At 53.7% G+C, this 22,040-nt stretch overlaps 2 protein-coding genes across 7 annotated transcripts in view; one reads left to right on the top strand and one right to left on the bottom strand.

The window, feature by feature from the left end:
• Positions 1-22,040, top strand: part of PSMB7 (proteasome 20S subunit beta 7) — a 396,085-nt gene that overhangs the window by 266,277 nt on the left and 107,768 nt on the right. The window lies entirely within an intron of this gene.
• Positions 2,175-22,040, bottom strand: part of ADGRD2 (adhesion G protein-coupled receptor D2) — a 28,789-nt gene continuing 8,923 nt past the window's right edge. For 5 of the 6 annotated variants that reach the window (XM_050760584.1, XM_050760587.1, XM_050760582.1 and 2 more), the window contains 14 exons: positions 15,244-15,299; positions 14,161-14,287; positions 12,764-12,867; positions 12,400-12,502; positions 11,942-12,095; positions 11,262-11,395; positions 11,070-11,185; positions 9,994-10,114; positions 5,206-5,247; positions 5,078-5,122; positions 4,883-4,997; positions 4,279-4,337; positions 3,985-4,015; positions 2,175-2,840 (listed from right to left, as the gene is read on the bottom strand). In XM_050760584.1, coding sequence (XP_050616541.1) covers positions 2,644-2,840; positions 3,985-4,015; positions 4,279-4,337; positions 4,883-4,997; positions 5,078-5,122; positions 5,206-5,247; positions 9,994-10,114; positions 11,070-11,185; positions 11,262-11,395; positions 11,942-12,095; positions 12,400-12,502; positions 12,764-12,867; positions 14,161-14,287; positions 15,244-15,299 — 1,404 coding nt within the window. In that variant the 3' untranslated portion in view covers positions 2,175-2,643. The remainder of the gene's footprint in view (positions 2,841-3,984; positions 4,016-4,278; positions 4,338-4,882; positions 4,998-5,077; positions 5,123-5,205; positions 5,248-9,993; positions 10,115-11,069; positions 11,186-11,261; positions 11,396-11,941; positions 12,096-12,399; positions 12,503-12,763; positions 12,868-14,160; positions 14,288-15,243; positions 15,300-22,040) is intronic. The other variant, XM_050760588.1, reaches the window with a different exon arrangement.

Raw genomic sequence — 22,040 nt, forward strand, 5'->3', positions numbered from 1 at the left:
ACAGATTCTTCCCTGGCCCCACGTGGTGGCGGCAGTGAGCACCGCCACCATCTGAGGCTTCCTCCTCTCCAGGACCCCTGCCCAGCGCTTCCCGCCTCATCTGGTCACACTGACTGCTCTTTGAAACCACTTCTGTAGGTTACAGATGAGGAAACTGAGGCACAGAGGGCCGAAGCAGCTTGCCCAAGGTCACACAGCTAAGAGGGGCACAGCCACAGTACAAAGCTCCATTGTCCTGATCCACTTTGATCAACTTGACTAGTTCATATCCAGGGTCACCCTCAGCCTCCCGATGCTTCATGCAAATTAGAAAAGCATGTCCCCTCTAGGGTGATGTAGCCCTAGGCACACAGCTTGGCAGTGGCTTTTATGCAAACAAAAAGGTGTCCCTCTTCTTCTTGGCACCTGCAGATGCCCTAGTTCCTGCCCTGGGCAATGTCCAGTCTTGTAGGCAGAGACTATCTTAAACTAGACTGCAGTCTGATGTGATACTTCATATGACTGAGACAGACAAGATGAGGAAGTGACTGACCCCGCTCCTGGGAGAGATGGGGGCTCTTCGGAACAGGAAGACTTTGTAGTAGAGGTGTCATCCAAATTGGGTTTTGAAGGATGCCCAGGAGTTCACCAGCTAGATGGGAGCTGGGGACAGTTCAGGCAGAAGGAACAGTGTGAGCAGAAGGATGGAGGGGTATCAGCGGCTGTGTTTGGGGACCTAGGAGAAGTTACTCTGACTGGAGAGTAAAGAGAGGCTGTGTGTAGGGGACAAGGGGGATATGGAATGGAGGAAGGTGGGGGATGGGAAGGGACCCCTTGGTCCCACATTTGTCCCCTCCCCCACAGCCCATATGATGGGTTTTTGAGGTGACAGGAGCCCATTGAAGATGAGGGTGCTGAGATGCAGGTGGTTGGGGGGCCACCAAGTGCCCTGCCTGCCTCCTTGCTGCCCCTTCAGGGTCCCGCCCCTTTTGTCCCCGTTGAGGATAGAGTGCCGCACTTGGCCCAGTGTTCCCAGCACACGGCAGGGGCTCTGCTGGCCCCACGGAGCCATGCTGTCTTCTCTCTGGACTGCCTCCCCAGTCTGGCGCCTTCAAGGCCTTGAACCTCCTCTGGGCCACAGGCTCTGGCCCCCACAGCCCAGGCCACAGCTGACTCGGGCCACAGCTGACACTTTCTGAGTGCTTGCTGAGGGCTGTGCCAGGAACCAAGTGCAGGACTGTGCGGACGCCTCACATGGCCCGTTGGGTGGGTATGATGTCCCCCATTCGACAGAGGACGGATGGGCATGGAGAGGCTATACAACCATCCTCAGCAAGAAGCACCTGGGCCCTGTACCTGTGTGGGTGGGGCCAACACCCTGGACAGATTTTGTCCCAGACTCAACCCAGGCAGGGTCCAGCATGGAAGCTGGAGGCCCCTGGGAGCTATGCATGCCTCACTGGGTCCCATCTGCTTCTCATCCAGCCCTGCCCCACCTCCCGGGAGCTGCTTGGAGGTCCTGGCTATGCCGTGTCACCTGTCACCTGGCCCCAGCAGGATGTGAGCCAGGCTGGCGTCAGCAGGACAGTGTTGGCTGCCTGTGTGCCTCCACTCCCAGAGCCTGGGCCCTCATTTCCCTGCCGCCAGCCTTGGGGTCCACCCTGGAACCAGGCCTGGTGCAGAGCCCTCACATCCCTGCTCCCCTCCCTGCCCTGAAACGCATTCTACCGAGAAGAGACCAAGATTCAGAATGACCTTACCCACAGCCACACAACTGTGGCGGCAGGTCCTGGTCCCAATGTGTGACTTGGAGGTGTCCAGACTAGCAACTTACCTGCGAGCTGTCTGCCTGGGTGGCTCCCACTCATACCAACTGTCACCCCTGCCACCTCTGCTACAGGGCCTGGGAGACCCCAGGCCTGAGTGGTCTGAGCCTGTGTCCTCCTCTGCACAGCAGGAGTGACGGTGGCTCAGCACCGCAGTGAGGACCCGTGACTCTGAGGTGGTAAAGGGCTCAGCACCGTCCAGTGATACAGCAAGCGCTCATAAATGCTGGCTGCGCCTACCCTGATGATGAGGCTGACGCCCTGGAGTCCCAAAGCCAAGTGGCAGCTTCTCTGGCTTCCTCCCTCCTCCCAGAGGGCCCGGCGTCCTCTCCCTCTGCCCAGGCCAGGACGACTCCCAGAGGACAGGAGAACCCAACAATTCTATTTATTACCAGACACCGCAGCGCCCGTTGGAACTTCGGGGCAGGTGGGAAGGAGCAGATCACACATAGGCAAAGACTGGGGGAAAGAGCCTGGGGACCTGGTGGGTTAGGGGAGCAGGGGGCTGAGGCCCACACTCCTTTAGGAAAAGTCAGAGGCTGAGGCCGCCGGAGCAGGGGCCGCTGTTGGCTCTCAGGGATTCCCGCTGCGCCCTTCTGGGGTCTGGGGTCCCAGCAGAGATGAGCTGGGCAGGGTCTGGCGACGAGTTTCCCAGACACTCCCTAGAAACCTGGTGGGAAAGTGCGCCCTTGGGCTGGCAGAGGATCCTGGTGGAGAACCCGGGGATGGATGGGCTCTGGGAACTGAGGCTGGGGGAGATCCTGGCCAGTCCTCGCTGGCTGTGAGTCAGTTTCTCCATCCTCGGAAAACCCGTATGCCCCGAGGGCTCCGCGGCCTTTCAGGAGGGGTTGGTGGCGGCCCTGCGTGGGACACAGCCCGGCAGCCCCCGCTGCCCCGCGCCTTCACAACTCCGGCCGCTGAGTGGCCTGCGGGGTGGGGTCGGGACTGGAAGTGGAGGCGTCCAGAGAGCCGGGCCGGGTGGGGGGTCCGGAGGGTGGGGCCCAGGTGGAAGCGGCTCCGTTGCTACGAGCGGCCCTAGCAACGCACCCATTCAGCGGAGACAAAGGCGCTGTCACTTGAGCGCAGAGGCGCCGCCGCTCTCTTGTTCCTGCAGCCGCGGCGCCCGCGGGTGGGGGTGGGGCGGGTGGGGGAGGGGCGCTGGCCCCGGGGGACGTCTGGGCGGGCCTATGGGGGGCGCCTTCAGCCCATTCTGCAGAAGGGGAAGCTGAGACTCTCCGGGACTGAGATGCCAGCCGGGGATGGGGGCCGGTCGGGGCCTGGGATCCCACGGACCCGGGTTCACGTGGCCCTACGTTTACACCCGTATGGCTACTGCTGTGCCTGGAGTCCCCCATCCGCGCCAGTGGGGACCTGGCCCTGGCTCTGTTCGGGCTCTGGCTAGCGGCTGCGCCTTTCTGTGCCTCAACTTCCTCATCCGCGCAATGGGTGGAGAAAGGCACCTCCACTTCCCCCTCACTGGCTCAGAATCAGCAGGTGCCTGGGCTGAGCACTGAGCCTGCCCCTGGGAGGAGCCTGGTAAACAGGGCTCTTGCCTTGACTGGAAACAGTCGCCTGGCTGAGGCTGGGGCTGTGTGGGTTTCAGATGGAAGGAGTGTTCCCCGAGGGAAGCGACCAGCGGGCAGGGTCCCCATGGCTCCCCTGGGCTGGGCTGAGCTCCCCAGGCTTCAGTCCTCTCCCTGAGCCGGACCTGGGGTGTCCTCACCCTCCCACAGTACCCCCTGCCACTGCCCAACCCCTGTCATGCCCCCATCAGCTGGTGACCTGCAGCCTTGGAGGAAAGCACTTGTGCCTCAGCTGGTTTGGAAGGCTCTGGGTCCTAGGGCATCAGGCTGGAGCCCTCAGAGGGTGAGGGGGGGTGCTGGACTTGGGGGGCAGAGAGAGGGGAGGACAGAGGGAGGCAGGCTGTGCTCCTTGGCAGCACCTGCTCAGACTAGGGTTCCATGACCTACTCTCTAACGAAGCTCTCCCAAGGGGTACTGCCTGGTCCCTGACAGGCCCCCAGTGCTCCCAGGGGACCTGTGGAGTGAGGGGAGGGCCTCTGCAATTGTGAGAGGTTGGGTATATTGATTTCAAATCACTTCCATCCTGGTACAGGGGGGCTTAGCGGGTGTCCTGGCCCAAAAAGAAAAGAGGGGACCCGCTGAGGTGGGGACTGTACCTGAAGCTTTGAATGCTGTCAGTTCCACAGCCTGAGGACAGAGGGGCTGTCACAGGGGTGGCTCCCACTCCTTCTGCTGCCCCTTGCCCTGGGGATCCTTGGCTATAGGGGCCTCTGCCAGCTTGCGGCCAGCAGCTCCCCCTCCCTGGGCCCTTCAGCCCAGGAACAGAGAAACAGATCCCGGGGAAGCCCCCATCCCGGCCCTACCCAGGCCCTGTGGCTTCCTGACCCTGCCTGCTGGCCTTGCCAGCCCCCTAGCAGAGCCCTGTGTGACCCACGCTGTCCCCGCCTCACCTGTCTCTCCGGGTTTGCAATGGAGGAGAAGGCTGAGGGGGTTCTAGGGCCATAGGTCCCTAGTGAGGAAAATGCAAACTTTTCAGAGACGAAGGCAGGGAGAGCTCTCTCTGCTCCCCCATCCTGGGAGTGGGGCCCTCAGGATCCAATACTCTAAGAATCCACTCCAAGGTTTACCTCACAGATTAGTAATGAGGCCCAGAGAGGGGAAGGAACTTGCCCAGGGGCACACAGGAGGTGACTGGGAGCTAGGATTGGAACCTCTGGCCTGGCCTCGAAGTCATTCAACCCATGCCCTGCCTCAGAGCCCCGACCTCATTTACTCACCATCTCCAGGAATCCCCCAAACCCTTCTGCATGGAGCCCCAGGGAAGGTCACCCTGGACAAGCCTATGCCTGGGCCAGGCCCCAGGAGCCCGGGTTTCCTGGCAGTGGGGAATGAGTGACAGGACATTGCTCAAGCCACAGGGTTTCAGGGTTTCCTGGGCCCTGGTTTCCTTTTTTCAGATGGACTAAAAGGATCTGCCCTTGTCCTCCCAGCTCTGCCTGAGTGCTGGGGAAACTGAGGCACTGGGCGGCACTCCCACCTGGGTGCTGAGAGTACCTCTGAGAGCCGCGTGTCTCCGGGGTGGAGCCAAGGCTATAGGGCTCCCTCGGGTTGCCTCCCAGGGACCTGGGGGCCTCAGGCTGGTCCCCCAGCTGGCAGGGCTGGCACAGGACTGAAAGGAGAGGATGTGGGGGCTGGGACCTGGCTCTGGGGGCCTCCCGCCCCCACCCACATCCCCAGTGTCCTGAGCACCTCGGCCACCTTCTTCTCAGCCATCCTCTGCAGGGCGCTCCGCACCTGGTGGAACGCTTGGAGGTCAGGTCGGGGACCCTCCGTACCCCTCAGACCCCCCTCCCCGCAGCCGGCGCCCCCAGACTCACCTCCTCATTGCAGGCAGCATAAACCAGGAAGATGTACAGCCCCTGAAGACAGACCCAGCGAGTGGGCGATGCCTCAGGCCTGAGCCCCCGACCCCATCCCCCACAGCCTGGCCTTGCCTGGGGTCCTGGCGCCCCGCAGGGGCAGAGACACTCGCAGAGATACCCAGAGACAGGCTGATGGGCAGTAAGTCGGCCCTGCCCTCGTGCCTGCCTGCGGAGGGGTAGCTGTGGCATTTAGCAGGACGGGGGACCAGAAGGGGTTTTGTCCCATGCAACCCCAACCTTCAGCCTCTGCTCACCAGGCAGCCTCTCTGACTCCAGTCCTCTGTGCCCCACCCTGGGCCTGCCCCATCCTCACCGCCTCGCTATGCTGTGCGGTAGGGGTTAGGAGGGGACACCTTCCTGAGGCTCCAAGGTCAAGTCAGGTCCTGGGACAACAGCCCTGGGAGTGCCTTCTCCCTGTGCCTCTAGCTGAGTGGCCTTCACCTCCCTGAGTCTCCGTCTTTTCATCTGGAAAGGGGAGATGAGGCCGGGACTTGGCTCCTGAGGGGATGGGAGGTGCTGCCTGTGAGGGACTCACACAGTGGCTGGGGCGGAGCTGGCTCCCTCTTCCCACACCGTGGGACCAAGAGGCCCTCACCACCTTCCCTGCACCATCACATCTGGGCCCTCACTTGACCCTCGCAGCAAGTCTGTGGCGGGGGTGGATTCATTCTCCGCATTTGATGGAGAGGGACCAGGAGCTGGGGGTGGGGGACAGAGGAATGGGTCCTAAGCTCCAGTGTGGTCCAGCCCTGAGGCTGTCCTGGGATCCCCCCGGGCAGTGTCACAGGCAGCTTCTTCTGTGCTGCGGCCCAGGCAGGAGGGCACAGGTGGGGGCCTGGAATTCCTTGGGGCCTTCCAGCCTCCCAGGGCTGAAAGCTGGAGCCCAAGAGCCTGGCTGGTCTCCCTGGTGCCCAGGCACCAACTGAGGTGATACCATCACCCCCATTCTCCAAGACAGACCCCAAAGACTCCGAGGTCCCCACGCCCAGCCTGTTCTTTCTCTGTAGCCTCTGCACTGCCTTCTCCATCCCATTTCCTTCTACCCACTCCTCACCACCCAAAGGCATCTTTCCAAATGCTGACCCAAGAACACCAGCACCTGCCTGACGCCCTGCATGGCTCCCAACTAGCCCGGGACAAAATTTGAGCTTTTCTTTCTTTCTTTTCTTTTCTTTTTTTTTTTTTTTTTTTTTTTTGGACAGAGTTTTCACTCTTCTTGCCCAGGCTGGAATGCAATGGCACAATTTTGGCTCACTGCAACCTCTGCCCTCTTGGTTCAAGCGATTCTCCTGCCTCAGCCTCCCGAGTAGCTGGCACTACAGGCACCTGCCACCACACCCAGCTGATTTTTTTGTATGTAGTAGAGACGGGGTTTCACCATATTGGTCAGGCTGGTCTTGAACTCCTGACCTCAGGTGATCCACCTGCCTCAGTCTCCCAAAGTGGTGGGATTACAGGCATGAGCCACTGTGCCCGGCCAAGTCTGAACTCTTTACGACAGCTTTGAGGACCCTATGCTCTCTGCCCCCCACACTCCCTCCTGCCCCATTTCTCACCAGCCTTACCCCTCATGTCTCCCCGCCATTTGACCCCACCATGCCCCTCCCCCGGCTTAAAACATTCTTTTCCCCCTCTCCATACAGCTGTCAGGTCTTGGCTGAGAGTGACCCCCTCCAGGTGGCCCATTCTGCCTCTGATGAGCTGTTCCTCTGTCCCCACACTGCCTTGACCAAGGCTCGTTTTCTCTCGGCCTCAGTCACGACACACTGTGGTTGTGTGGTTTTAATGTCTGCCTCTCCCTCAGGCTGAGAATGTCACAGAATTCTTTGGCCCTGGGCATCTCCACGTCCCCCAGCGTGCAGGCCAGCCAGGGCACGGGGAGGTGCTAGGGGAGTGCGTGTTGAACAACTGAACAAAACAATGAGCTCACACTCGTGGGATTCCTAGCACGCGCCAGGTATCGTGCGTAGCCTTGGCAAATGTTATGTCAGCCAAACTCCACGATGATCCCATAAGGCAGGTGGGAATCTGATCCCCTTCAGTTAGATGTTGAAACGGAGGCCTGGTGCCACTTCTCCAGGCCTCACAACAAGGCTCTGTCCACCAGGGCAAGTGTGAGCTATGGCTGGTTATAGAAGTGAGGCTTTGCTCTCCCTCGACACAACCCGGCACTGGGGCCAGAAAGATACAAATTACTTACAGAGAGTGAATGAGGTTGGGCAGAGTTTCATCCCTGAGTCCCAGGCCTCCTCCCTGGTCACTTGGTCACCCTCCTAAGAGTGGGATGTACCCAACTTATGCCCAAGACTGACGGAGAGTGAGAGGGGGTTAGGGATGGAGGTGGAGTGCGAGGGGAAGACACAGAGAGACCTCGGTGGACACAGAGAGAGAGAGACCAAAGGAGAGGTGAATGGAAAGGCTGTGCCTGGGGAGAGGGACTGAGAGAACAGGGCCCTGAGCCCAAGAGGGTCATGTGACTGTCGGCGGCAGGGCCCAGACCCCACTCCTGCCTTCTGAGCTCCTGCCTAAGGCAGCCTCTCCTTGCCTTCACCAGGTGAGCATCTCAAGGGTGATCTGAGGCTGCCTTAGGCAGGGGCAAGAGAAGGTCATGCACATGGAGATGGAGAGGCAGAGATAAAAAGACCAGTGTCAGAGGGCTGGGCAAGGTGGCTCATGCCTGTTATCCTAGCACTTTGGGAGGCCGAGGCGGGAGGATCATTTGAGGTTAGGAGTTCAAGACCAGCCTGGGTAACATGGTGAGACCCCCCGTCTCCACTAAAAATACAAAAATTATCCAGGTGTGTAATCCCAGCTACTCAGGAGGCTGAGGCAGGATAATCGCTTGAATCTGGGAGTCAGAGGTTGCAGTGAGCCGAGATTGTGCCACTGCACTCGGAATGAGACTCCATCTCCAAAAAAAAAAAAAAAAAAAAAAAAAAAAAGCTAACAAACCAACCAACAAAAAACAATCCGGTGTCAGAGAGACAGAGGAGAGAAGTGGAGAAACATGAAGACAGACCCAGAAAGAGCCAGGTGGGGTCAGTGCCAGAAAAAACATCCATGGCCAGAGGGTGAGAGGGGCACAGGGAGAGGGGGACGGTGACAGAGGGGGAGCCTGAGAGACAGAACCAGAGAAGATTCAGAGACCAAGATTGGGACAGAGAGAGAGGAAAGAATGAGAAGTGACGGGAGGGAGCTGAGACGGTGCGACGGTGGCATTGCCCCATGGCTGTGTCTCTGCCCACCTGAGGGGCACAGGTGAGGACGGAGAGCATCAGGGATCCAACGCCCCATGATGTGAAGAGGGGCACCTGGGAAAGAGCTGGAGGAATCGCCATGGCAACAAGATGCCACCACCTGCCCCACCATGTGACAGGTGGAGAAGCCTCGCCAGGGGCCAGCCAGACTGAACCCAGCCATGAAGCCCTGGGGGGCGTGGGGCTTGGAAGAGGGCTCCCCTGCCTCGTCCCCTCACTGAACACTTCATTTCTTCATCGTGGCCATGGTTTTTCTGCTCTACCAAGGGCAGCTCCACAAATACAGGGGCTTTTTGCTACCTCGTTCCCTGCTGTGGCCTGGCACCCAGCACAGTGCCTGGTACGCACCAGGCGAGCTGTGAATAGCACACGGATGAATGAGTAACTGGGTCCAAGCATGCTCCCAGGGAGCAGCCAGGACCCATCTGCAGTCAGCTGGACGCCCTGTGGCTGAGAACACAGTCTCTGGAGTGGTGTCCCAGCACTGATGCTGCCTCCTGGGGGGCCTTGGGCAGGTGACCCCATGAGGTCTCAGTTTCCCCACTTACAAGGCTTGTTGAGAGATAAAAATAGGAGCCTGGCTTGGGGCTCAGAGGGAGCACCCAGGCACTGTGAGTGGCTGTTACCGCCTTGGCTCCCATTCTTCAAGGAAAAGATGGAGGATCCCCAGCTCGGAGGGCACACGGACCCTGGGTGGAGTTTGCACCTGACTTCCTGAGCCTGGCACAGTCCAGCCTGGGCCCTCGCCCACCCACCTTTTGGCCCTGAGAGGGACCCGGGCCGGGAAAGCGGGGAGCAAGAGGTGCAGATGACAGGGAGAGGTGCCTGGCGGAATGGTCCAGGGAGGTCAAGGGAAAGGGAGGGGCCAGGAAGGGCCTCGGTGGGCCTGCCTGACTCCCAGCACCCACCCCCTGGCTGTCACTGCGGTTAATGTTCTGGTCCTCCACAGACCTGCCAATCCCCCAAGAGGGACCTAGTTGGCCCCCTCCCTGACACAGGCCCTGAGAGACCCGGGGAGCCCGGGCCCTTTCCCGAAGCCTCATGAACAGGCCTCCTCACCAAACCTCTTCTAAACGGCTATCCCAGCAGGCCGCAGACCCCAAGCGGGAGGTGACTGATGCTCTGCATCCCCTCCCCAGCTTCCTGGCAAGAACTAAGTGGCTCTGGCACCAGCTAAGGGGCTGGAATTTCTGCCAGACCCTGAGTGTCCAAGCACAGTGAGCCTTAACACCCTCTTTCTGGGCCTAAGCCTCCGCAGCGGGCAGAGGGGCCCCAGGAGCCTCCTGCATGAACTGCTGGTTGATTGGAGGTTGCCTGTTCCCCCCCACACTCAAAACTCCTTCTTAGAGAGAATGTCCCAGTTGCTGTTGAATGTCTCCTATGATGGAGGGCTCACCCGCCGCCCCAGTCCCTGACACCTCGGTTGTCCCCTCCAAGCTTTCATGCATATCAGGGCCTAGTCCCAGAAGATTGGGGCTGGAGGTACCTGAATGGAGTTGAGGCCCACGGCAGCGTAGGCCCAGGCGGGGCTCAGGTGCACCAGGATGCCCACCAGCCAGGTCAGGCCCAGGACGGGCAGCAGGACCAGCACAGGCTTCACCGTGGCCCTGTAGGAGGGCAGGCAGGGCTGACGGGGGTTGGAGGCCTGGGGAGCTCCCCGCAGGGTTCCAGGGAGAGCAGCACCTGTAAGTGCCTGGAGTGGGGTGGCAGCTGAGGGCTAGGGCCATGGCTCAGCAGGACTTAGAGAGAGCCAGAACCTTTGACTGGACTTTGTTGCCCCCTCCTCAGAGACAGAGGTGGCATGAAGTAGGGTAGTGGCACTTGGGAGATGGGGTCCCAGCCCCCAGCCTGGCTGGAAGGAACGGGCTGGTAGCTGTTCAGAGCAGGGGCTGAGGCCTGAGCAGTGGGAGCAGCAGGGATGGGGTCAGGACTCCCTTCTCCCTCTCTAAGGGCCCTGGGGTTCCCTGGCTTTTCGGGGATCCCCCCCAGCTTGGGCTGCCCTGTGCTTGGTGGAGGATGGGTGGGGAAGGAGAAAGCCAGCAAGGAGGCAGGGCTGGGAAAGGAGGCCGGCGGGGTCCCCCTCTTGCAGAGCGTGACCCCGGAGGGCGATGGGGGTCTTTGGCAGGAACAGGGACCCAGGTCCTCACCCTGAACTTGAACTTCTGGAGCTAACCCTGAACGTCTGGGGCTAGCCCTGATTTGAGGGTCTCCCCTACTTTGTCTCCTGTAGGCTATCAGTACCTTCCGTAGGCAGTGCACCCCTCGAACAGTGGCTGATGTCCACAGCTCCCTCACACGGATCAGTGACCATCCCCACATGTGACACGCATGGGTGCATGGGTGCATAGGTGCATGCTGACACAAGTTGACATGCCCGAGCATGTGTGACACAGATGCAGGGACACATATGCACCCACATACTCAACACAGACTCGGGCATGGCCACACGGCCACGCTCTGGACACAGACTTGCACGTGCTCTCGCCCGGTGAGCCTCATGCCTGGTGCCGGCTGACCCTGCACTTCCCGCTTCCTCTTGGCCCCCCTGTTCTGGGGCCTCACCATATCTGGGTCCAGATCTGCTCCTGCAGGCAGGGCTGTGGGCTCAACATGCGGGCACGGCGGCGGGCGCTGGACACGGTGACCATCACCACACGGGCCAGGATGCAGGTGTTGGCCTGGAGACCTGGGGTCAGTGGGTGAGAGGCCTTCCCCGTCCCCAACACGCCCCTCCCCTGCAGGTCCCCAGCTCACAGTCAGCACGAAGAGCACAGGCCCCACGAAGGCCCAGATGGCATATGTGTGCACATTGAGCCAGCAATGTCCGGGGGCCACGTAGTCACGGGGGAGCATGGCCAGGGTGACTGCCACAATGCCCACAGGCACGCCTAGGGGAGGGAGAAGGGGGTCCAAGGCCGGGTCACCTGCTCTTTCTTCTCCAGGACCCAGAACCGCGCCCGCCAAGCTGCAGCTGTCCCCTACTGGAGGTTGTACTTGGGCCACTGGGGAGGTCCAAGGAGCAGGGCTGGGGGCTCTGATACTGTTGGGGTGGCATTGGAGCCACAGTAGTTTGGGAGTGGGGAGAGCTGAGGCTGCTTTGGAAGCTACAGCTGGGCGTCTCCAGAGATGGAGGCTGGGCAACTGGCTGGCTTCAGATTTGGAGAGATAGCACTGTGGATGGAGAGGGGAGGCTGGGAAGTGGAGACGGATTATGAGGAAGGGGCTTGGGTAAATTGGAGGTTAATAGGACTGAGGAAATTGAGGTCATGTCAGAGATGGGTGCTGGGTGATGCTGGGTGCTGGGTGATGCTAAATGCCGGATGCTGAGTGGTGCTGGGTGCTGAGTGCTGAGCGTGGGGCCGTGTTAGATGGCAGGGTCGGCCATGCAAGGTACAGCTGGGGAGAAGAGAGTGCGGGCGCAGAGCAGGCCTCACCCCAGCCTGTGGCGTGGTAGAGCCGCATGCCTGGTCCCGGGTGCATGCTCACAGCTACCACTTTCCTCCACAGCAACAGCCCCTCCACCAGCATCCAGGAGAATGCCGCCAGAAAGAGGAAGTGCATTGCGACTGTGACAGCCACACATGCCACCTGTGGGAGCGGGGGAGAGTGGGGATCCCCACCTAGGTCCGAGGTCAGACGCAGGTGCAGGCCGGCCCCGCAGCCCTGTGCCCAGCCTGGCCTTGCCAACCCAAAGAAGTGTCAGCGGGTGAGGCCTCTGGGCAGCAGCCTGGGCCCCGCTCCACCATTTGGAGCCTTTCCTCCCTGGGCCCTGCTCCTCCCCAGGGAGGTGGAGACAAGTGAAAACGGTGGGGGGCAGGGGGTCACCCTAGAAAAACCCACAGGCACTTTCCCAGGCTGCCCTGGGCTTCCGGCCCACCCACTGACCGCCCACCTCATTGGCCTTGGCCCACTCGCTGGTCATGAGGAAGCCCTCTGCACAGGCCAGGGAGAAGGTGAGGTTCTTGTGGACTGTGGTTCGCTCCGACTTGGGGACCCTGGAGAGGACAGAGGAGTCCGTTAACAAGACCACTGCCGGTCCCCACACTCCGCAGGCCCCTGTCCTGCCCGGTCCCCTGTGCCTGGGCAGGTGGAGGGAAAGAAAGCAGCTCCACAGGGGACCCTGCACATTCTAAGGAGAGGCTCAGACCGAGGTTCTGCCGGGACCAAGGATGGACACCCGACCGATGGGGACATGGAGGCCTGAGCGAGGCGGGGAGGGCCCAGGCCGCCAGGCTACGGTGGTGAGCTCTCCTCACCCGGCCGCCAGGAAGAGCAAGAAGGTGGTGGTGAGGGCGCAGAAGGACACACCACAGCCGACAAATGAGAGAGTCCTCAGCAGCGACTCCTCCTCAGGGCCTCTCTGTGTGGAGGGACAGAGAAACCCCCTGGCACCACCCAGACCCGACCCAGGCCAGACCTCGCCCTGCCTGGTGACTGTAAGGCCCCCCATGCCATATTCACGTCTGCAGTGCAGCAGCAGCCAGCAGGGCCCAGGCCTGCACACAGTAGGCATTTAACAAGCAGGTGTGAGCATGTCCTTCTCTCCTGCTGGCTCTCCCTAGACTGACCCCAACTGGCCCAGATTCCACCGACTGGACAGCTACTAAGAGCGCTGACCGATGTGCTCACGGGGAGGGATCCTAGGGACCATGGAGTGTCGTCAGAATGGGGCTGTGGGTGGATCGTTCGTGATGTGGAAAAGCATCCACGCTCTGACTTTTCTTTTCTTTTTTTTTTTTTTTTTTGAGACAGAGTCTCACTCTGTCCCCCAGGCTGGAGTGCAAGTGGCACAGTCTCAGCTCACTGCAACCTCTGCCTCCTGGGTTCAAGTGATTCTTGTGCCTCAGCCTCCCGAATAGCTGGGACCACAGGCACGGGCCACCATGCCCAGCTAATTTTTGTATTTTTAGTAGAGATGGGGTTTCACCATGTTGGCCAGGCTGGTCTCCAACTCCTGACCTCAAATGATCCGCCTGCCTTGGCCTCCCAAAGTGGTCGGATTATAGGTGGGAGACACCATGTCTGGCCTTGACTTTACAGGAAAAATGCATTTGGTAACCTGTTTTTCTAACGTGCCCCTCAACATGCCAGGTGACCCCAGCATTCCTGAGGCTCAGGTCCCATCTCACCTGACTTCTCAGCAAGTGACCACTCAGGGCCCCTTTCCAGCTCCAGTGAGTCCAGCCCCTCCTGATGTCCCCTTAGAGTTTCCCCTCAACAAGCTGTTTACAATTTATTATTTACACATTTATTTTTAGACAGGGTTTTGCTCTATCACCCAGACTGGAATGCAGTGTGGCATGATCTTGGCTCACTGCAGCTTTGACTTCCTGAGCTCAAGCAATCCTCCTGCCTCAGCCCCCTGAGTAGTTGGGACTATAGGTGCGAGTTGCCATGCCTGGCTAATGTTTGCATTTTTTGTAGAGATGGGGTTTCGCCATGTTGCCCAGGCTGGTCTTGAACTCCTGGGCTCAAGTGATCAGCCGCCCCAAGTTCTGGGACAACAGGTATGAACTATTGCGCTCAGCCCTGTCCCCCACAATCTATGACAGCTGGCATCCCTCAGAGGCTTCTTCTTACTACCTATTGGCTCTTCTCTTCACCTCCAGCTAAGGACCCCCCTCCTGACACCCGCTTCCCACCAGGCACTCACCTGTACTTCATAGACTTGCAGCAGGACGGCAAAGCTGGTGCTGTGGTTGCAGAAGCAGGCGGTGGAGTCCGGGTACAGGGCAGCCACGGAGCAGCCCGTGGTGGCCCAGGCACCCCCTGTATATGGGCTTGGGGGATGGGGAGGGAACAGAGGGCTCTTGAGATAAGGTGGACAAGGGGGTGAGGGGCCAGGAGCAAGCAGGGGAAAGGCTCTCCGCAAAGCCTGGGGCCCATCACCGCCCTGCCTCTAACCAGCTACGTGACCTTGGGGAGTCACCGCCCCTTCCTGGGTCTCAGTTTTTCACCTATAAAATATGCTTGAAATTCTTAGGATGGTAGGAGGGCGGGGCTGATACCAGTGATCGCTGTTTATCAACATCATTAATTACTGAGCCACTGGGACCAAGGTTCCCTACCTCAGCTAAAGATCCAGGGCAGGGAGCCGGGCTAATCCCTGGAGCCTGCTCTGCTCCTTCAAGAGCCCTAGGGCCCTGGCCTCAGATAGATCAAGTTCAACACCCATTTGACAGATGAGTCCCTTCCTAGGCATCTCACAGAGTGAGTGCTTCCTCCTGCACATACTCTCATGACAGGGAGCTCACTACCTGCTGGGTAACACATCCTCCTGCCCCAGCTTGTCCTAGAGCTGGGAGGAGCCTGGAGTCACCCTGAAAGGCAGATGGTGAACGGAGGTCAAAACCATGTGTAAGTCTTGCCTCAGCCCCAAGCAGAGTGGACATCTTTTTAAAAAATCATCTTAAAGGCTGGGTTCGGTGGCTCACTGTAATCCTAGCACTTTGGGAGGCCAAGGCGGGTGGATCACCTGAGGTCAGGAGTTCGAGACCAGCCTGGCCATCGTGGCAAAACCCTGTCTCTACTAAAAATACAAAAATTAGTTGGGAGTGATGGCGGGCGCCTGTAATCCCAGCTACTTGAGAGGCTGAGGCAGGAGAATTGCTTGAGGGACATGGAGGTTGTATTGAGCCAAGACTGCACTACTGCACTCCAGCCTGGGCGACAGAGCAAGATTCCATCTCAAACAAAACAAAACAAAAACAAAAAAAACCTGGAAATGGAAACTAACCTGATACTGTAGTTCCAGAAAGCACAGACAGGCTCCACCAGCTTGTGACGGAAGGTCTGGAGGCAGGAGACAGGGAAAGGGCAGGTGCATGAGCGTGGATTGAGCAGCACGGTGCAGGTGTGAGTGTGGATGGGAAAGGAGAGAGACCAGGAGAATGGAGGGACGCCAAGGACTCCGCATTTTAGGGACCGGGGGGTTGCCCACCATGCGTTGTGGATGAAGGGGCAGAGGGGAGGCAGAGGGAGGAGAGTGCAGACTCTCTGGTGTGGAAGGTGGAAAAACTGGGAACGAGCTAAGCAGCCATCACTGTGGAGTGGTTAAGCAACTGTGCCTCTCCTCTCCTTGGGATACTGCCTCTGGTAAGATGAACACACAGACCTCTGGCTACTGATGTGGAAAGATCTCTGTGATACGTTGTTCAGTAAAGGAAGAATTCACAACATTGGGCATGATATAAGCCCATTTATGTGAAAAATTAAGGTCTGCATACTTGTGAAAACACACACACACACGTACACACATAGCATGTGTGGGAGCAAACACACAGTGAACTTAACAGTGGTTAGGTCTGGGTTTGAATGTGTTACGATGCATGTGTTAGTTCTTTTGTAATTAAACAATGACAAAAATATAGATTTTATAACATGTCATTAAGCAGTGAAGACACATCAAGCGGCTAGTGGTACCAGCCCCAGTCTAGGTAGTGAAGGTAGCCTGAGCTTGGGACTTGGGCCATCTGTCCTGACTGGCGAGGGTGATGGTAATCACACCTCACTTTGTGTCTTGCCAAGCACTTTCATGTCCTTTATTGTAGCTGATCTTCATAGCAACCTAAGAGATAGCTATAAATTCATGCAATTTCAGATGAGGAAACTGAGGCTCAGAGAGGAGGGTTAACCTGCTCAAGATTTACACAGCGCCATGCTTTGCATGGCTCCACTGAAAGAGCAATGGCTTTCATTTTGCAAAAGGAAATAAATATATACAGTGTTATGTGCCCAGAAAACAGCTTAAGTAAAATGCACCAAAATGTTCATAGCGGTTATCTCTGGGTAATAACATTTTGTCTTTATCCTTTTCTATATTTTCTGAATTTGTCACAATGAGTAACACATTGCTTTTATTTATTTTTATTTTAACATATTTTAAATTATTAATATATAAAAACAATATCTCAAAAATTTATCCTTTAGAATATTAAACAAGGCTGGGCATGGTGGCTCACTTTGGGAGGCTGAGGCAGGGGGATCACTTGGGCCCAGGAGTTTGAGATCAGCTTGGACAACAAAGTTATATCCTGTCTCTGTGAAAAATACAAAATAAAATTAGCCAGACGTGGTGGTACGGACCTGTAGTACCACCTACTTGGGAGGGTGAGCTGGAAGGATCGCTTGATCCCAGGAGGTCGAGGCCGCAGTGAGCTGTGGTGGTGCCACCGCACTCCAGCCCGGGCGACAGAGGGAGAGACTGCCTCAAAAATAAATAAATAATAAAAATAAAAATATAAGCGAAATTGACAAAGTTCTAGCTAGACTGTCCAAGAATGAAAAAGAAAACTTCACTGTAGAGTCTACAGATGTGAAAAGGATCATAAGGAAATAGTATAAACAACTCTGTGCTGGAAATTTGACAACCTGGATGAAATGGACACATTCTTTGAAAGGCACAAATTACCAAACCATCTCAAGAAGAAATAAAACACCCAAATAACCTGTATCAATCAAAGAAACAGAACACACAATTAAAAATCTTTCCACAAAGAACACACGAAGTCCAGAGGAATTCATTGGTGAAGCTGATCAAACATTCACAGAGGACAGAACTCTTCCCAACTCATTTTATGAGGCCAGCATTAATCTGACACCCAAACCAGAGGAAGACAGTACAGGAAACTATAGAACACATTATTCATTAACATAAACACAAAAATCATCAACAAAATACTAGCTAACTGAATCTAGCAATATATGTAAAAGATATATATAACCATAACCAAATTACACTGATCTCAGGAATCCAAGGTTGGTTTAACACTTGAAAATCAGTCAGTGCAATTTACTAGATTAATGAAATAAATGAGAAAACCATATGATCATATCAATGTGCAAGAAACATTTGACAAAATTCAAAGGCCATTCATGATAAAAAATCTCAGCAAATCACGAAGAGAAGGGAACGTGATTTGATGGACATCTACAAAAAGCCCAAACATCACACTTAATGGTGAAAGTCTAGATGCTTTCCTTCTAAGATAACAAATGAGACAAGGATGGCTGGCCTCACTACCCAATTCAACATTGATCCAGAGATCCTAGCTGGTGCAACAAGGGAAGAAAAACAAAGAAAGGAAAGGAAGAAAAGGGAGGAAAGGAAGGAAGGAAGAAGGAAGGCAGGAAGGAAGGAGAGAGAGAGAGAGAAAGAAAGAAAAAAGAAAGAAAGAAGAGAAAGAAAAAGAAAGAAAGAAAAAGAAAGGAAGGAAGGGAGGAAGGGAGAGAGAGAAAGGAAGGAAGGATGGAAGAAAGAAAGGAATAAAGAAGGAAAGAAAGAAAAAAAGAAAGGAAGGAAGGGAGAGAGAGAGAAAGGAAGGAAGGAAGGAAGAAAGGAAGAAAGAAAGACATGGATTGGAAAGGAGAAACAAAAACTGCCTTTACTTGCAGACAACATGAGCACGTATGTAGAAAATCCTAGAGATTCAGGAAAAGAGCTACTATAAGTACTAAGTGAGTTTGGCAAGGTTGCAGAATATAATATCATTGTACAAAAATCAATTATATTACTATATACCAGCAACGAACAGTTTAAAATTAAGAAAACAATACCATTTCTGGTAATATCCAAAACTTTGTAATACTTAGGAATATATTTAACAAAATATCTCTAAGATCTGTTCACTGAAAGGTATACATCACTGAGAAAAAAATGTAAAAACCCTAAATAAATGGAAAGCTATGTCTTGATAATGAATTGAAAGATGCCAGTTCTCCCAAATTGATATACAGAGTCAATGCAATGCTAATAAAAATACTAGTAGGTTTTCTATAGACATTTATGAGCTGATTCTAAAATATATATGGAAATGCAAAGAATCTAGAATAGCCAAAGTAACTTTGAAAAAGAACAAGGCTGGGTGTGGTAGCTCGTGCCTGTAATCCCAGCACTTTGGGAGGCCAAGGCAGGTGGACTGCTTGAGCTCAGGAATTTGAGACCAGCCTGGGCAACATGGAAAAATCCTGTCTCTACAAAAAGAAAGAAAAAAAAAAAATTAGCCAGGCATGGTAGATTGCCTGTAGTCCCAGCCACTTGAAGGGCTGGGGCTGAGGTGGGAGGAGGATCCCTTGAGCCAGGGAGGTTGAATCTACAGTGAGCTGTGTTCATACCACTGTACTCCAGCCTGGGCAACAAAATGAGACCCTGTCTTAAAAAAAAAAAAAAAAAAAAAAAAAAAAAGAAAAAGAACAAAGTTAGGCCAGGCACAGTGGCTCACACCTATAATCCCGCACTTTGGGAGGCTGAGGCGGATGGAGCGTGTGAGGTCAGGAGTTCAAGACCAGTCTGGCCAACATGGTGAAACCCTGTCTCTACTAAAAATACAAAAAATTGACGGAGCGTGGTGGCATGTGCCTGTAATCTCAGCTACTGGAGGCTGGGGCAGGAAAATCACTTGAACCTGGGAGGCAGAAGCTGCAGTGAGCCGAGATTGCACCACTGCACTCTAGCCTGGGTGACACCCAGAGATCACACCCATCTCAAAAAACGAACAAACAAACAAAAAGCCCAAAAAACAAAGTTGAAGGATACACTACCTGATTTCAAGGCTTACTATACAGACACATTAATCAGGACAGTATGAAATTAACATAGGGATAGGCATATAGATCACTAGAACAGAACACACAGCCCAGAAATAGATCTACACATATACAGACAATTGATTTCAACAAAGGTGACAAGAAAATTCAACGGGAGCAAAGAATAATCTTTTCAACAGTGTTGGAACTGGTTGTCTATATGGAAAAAAATGAACTTCAACCTTTTTACCTTCATAATATATGGAACTTAAGTTGAAATAAATTATACACCTACATGTAAAAGCTAAAGTGATAAACTTCCTTGAGAATATCTTTGTGACCTTTGGATTGCCAAAGCTTTCTTAGATAGGATACAAAAGGCATGAGCTATGCAAGACAAAAATTGATAAATTGGACTTCATCACAATTAAAAACTTATCTTCCAAAGATACTATTAAGAAAACGAAAAGCAAGCCACAGACTAGAAGAAATTATTCACAAGACATATCTCTAACAAAGGACTTGTATCCAAAATATATAAAGAATTCTTACAACTCAATAATAAACAAATAATTTAAAAATTGGGGAAAATATTTGAAGATGCATTTAACAAAGGAAGATATATGACAGCTTAATAAGTGTATAAAGAGATGCCCAGAATCATTGGTTTTCAAGGAATTGCAGCTTAAATCCACAATGAGATATGAATACATGACTATTATAATGAATGACATTAAAAACACTGACAAGGATGTTGGCAGAGGTATGGAGCAACTGGAACTCTCCAACGCTGCTAGTGGGAATGTAAAAATGGTTCAACCACTTTAGAAAACAGTTTGACAGTCTCTTAGGAAGTTAAAATACACTTATGCAACAATTCAGCAAGTCTACTTCAGGAATCTACCTAGTAAAGAGAAATCATGTATCCACAAAAAGACTTGTATATGAGTGTTCATACCAGACTTATTCATAGTAGCCCAAACTGAAAACAAATCAAATCTCTGTCAACAGGTAAATGGAAAAACAAATCATGGTACATCCATATACCTGAATACTACTCAGCAGTGAAAAAGGAATGAGCTACTGAAACGTGCAACAACATGAATGATTCTCAACAATGGGACCTGAGCAAAAGCCAGGCCTCAACACATACTAGATGATTCCATTTACATGAAACGCTAGAAAAGACAGATGCAGGGCTGGGCACAGTGGCTCACACCTGCAAATCCCAGCACTTTGGGAGGCCAAGGTAGGCAGATCACCTGAGGTCGGGAGTTCGAGACCAGCCTGACCAACATGGAGAAATCCCATCTCTACTAAAAAAAAAAAAAAAAAAAAATACAAAATTAGCCAGACGTGGTAGCGCATGCCTGTAGTCCCAGCTACTCAGGAGGCTGAGGCAGGAGAATCGCTTGAACCTAGGGGGCGGAGGTTGCAGTGAGCCGAGATCGACCATTGCACTCCAGCCTGGGCAACAATGGCGAAACTCCGTCTCAAAAAAGAAAAAAAAAGGAAAAGAAAAGACAATCTACAGTTACAGAAAGCAGGTCAGTGATTTCCTGGGGTAGCAGCATGGAACACTGACTGGGAAGGGGCACAAAGAAGCTTTTTGGGAAGGTAGAAATGTTCTAGACCTTGAGTGGGGCAGTGGTACACACGTATATACACTGGTCCAAACTTGTCAAATTGTATGCTTAACATGGATGCATTTTAGCATACGTAGATTTAGACATTTCAATCAATTTGATTTTTTTTTTTTTTTTTGAGACGGAGTCTTGCTCTGTTGCCCAGGCTGGAGTGCAGTGGTGTGATCATGGCTCACTGCAGCCTTGAACTCCCAGGCTCAAGCCATCCTCCTGCCTCAGCCTCCTGAGTAGCTGAAACTGCAGATGTTGTGCCACCTTGCCTGGCCAATTTTTCTATTCTTTTGTAGGGATGAGTTCTCATTATGTTACCCAGGCTAATCTCAAACTCCTGGCCTCAAGCGATCCACTTGCCTCAGCCTCTCAAAGTGCTGGGATTACAAGCATAAGCTACCATGCCTGGCCTCAATCAATTTGACTTTTTTTTTTTTTTTTTTTGTCTTGGGAGGATATATACAAGAGACTGATAAGCAGTGGTGTGTGTGTGTGTGTGTGTGTGTGTGTCCAAGATTAGTGGTTGTGAGCAAAGAAGATAGCTTTCTCTGAAACATTCCAGTGTTTCAGAAGGGAGAATAAATTTGTGTATTAAACGTGAAATGAAATTTAACATATCTTGGAGATCTTTCCATGTCAGTTTATACAGAAATATCCCAATCCCTATACAACTTTCAGTTGACTATTCCATTGCACACTTGGTCCCTATTACCTGCAGGAGATGGGTTCCAGGACCCCTAAGGATACCAAAACCTGCCAAGGCTCAAGTTTGTTATATAAAATGGCATGCTATTTGCATATAACCTACACACATGCTCCTGTATACTTTAAGTCATCTCTAGATTACTTGTAATACCTAATACAACTTAAATGCTATATAAATAGCTGTTATGCTATCTTGCTTAGGAAATAAAATATAAATATATAAATAGCTGTTATACTGTCTTATTTATGACCCCCAAAATAAAAGTCTATAGATGTTCAGTACAGATGCTATTTTTTCTGAATATTTTCCATCCATGGTTGCTTGAATCCTTGGTGGTGAAACCCTCCCATATGGAGGGCTGACCATATATATCTACAAAACTTGGTTTTTTGTTTTTTGAGACAGAATCTTGTTCTGTCGCCCAGGCTGGAGTGCAGTGGTGTGATTTTGGCTCACTACAACCTCCGCCTCCTGGGTTCAAGCGATTCTCTTACCTCAGCCTTCCCAGTAGCTGGGACTACAGGCGTGTACCACCATGCCTGGCTAACTTTTATGTATTTTTAGTAGAGATGGGGTTTCACCATGTTGGCCAGGCTGGTTTCGAACTGCTGACCTCAAGTGATCCGCCCTCCTCGGCCTCCCAAAGTGCTGGGATTACAGTCATGA

This window comes from Macaca thibetana, chromosome 15 (assembly GCF_024542745.1).
Source record: "Macaca thibetana thibetana isolate TM-01 chromosome 15, ASM2454274v1, whole genome shotgun sequence".
Taxonomy (NCBI): Eukaryota; Metazoa; Chordata; class Mammalia; order Primates; family Cercopithecidae; genus Macaca; species Macaca thibetana.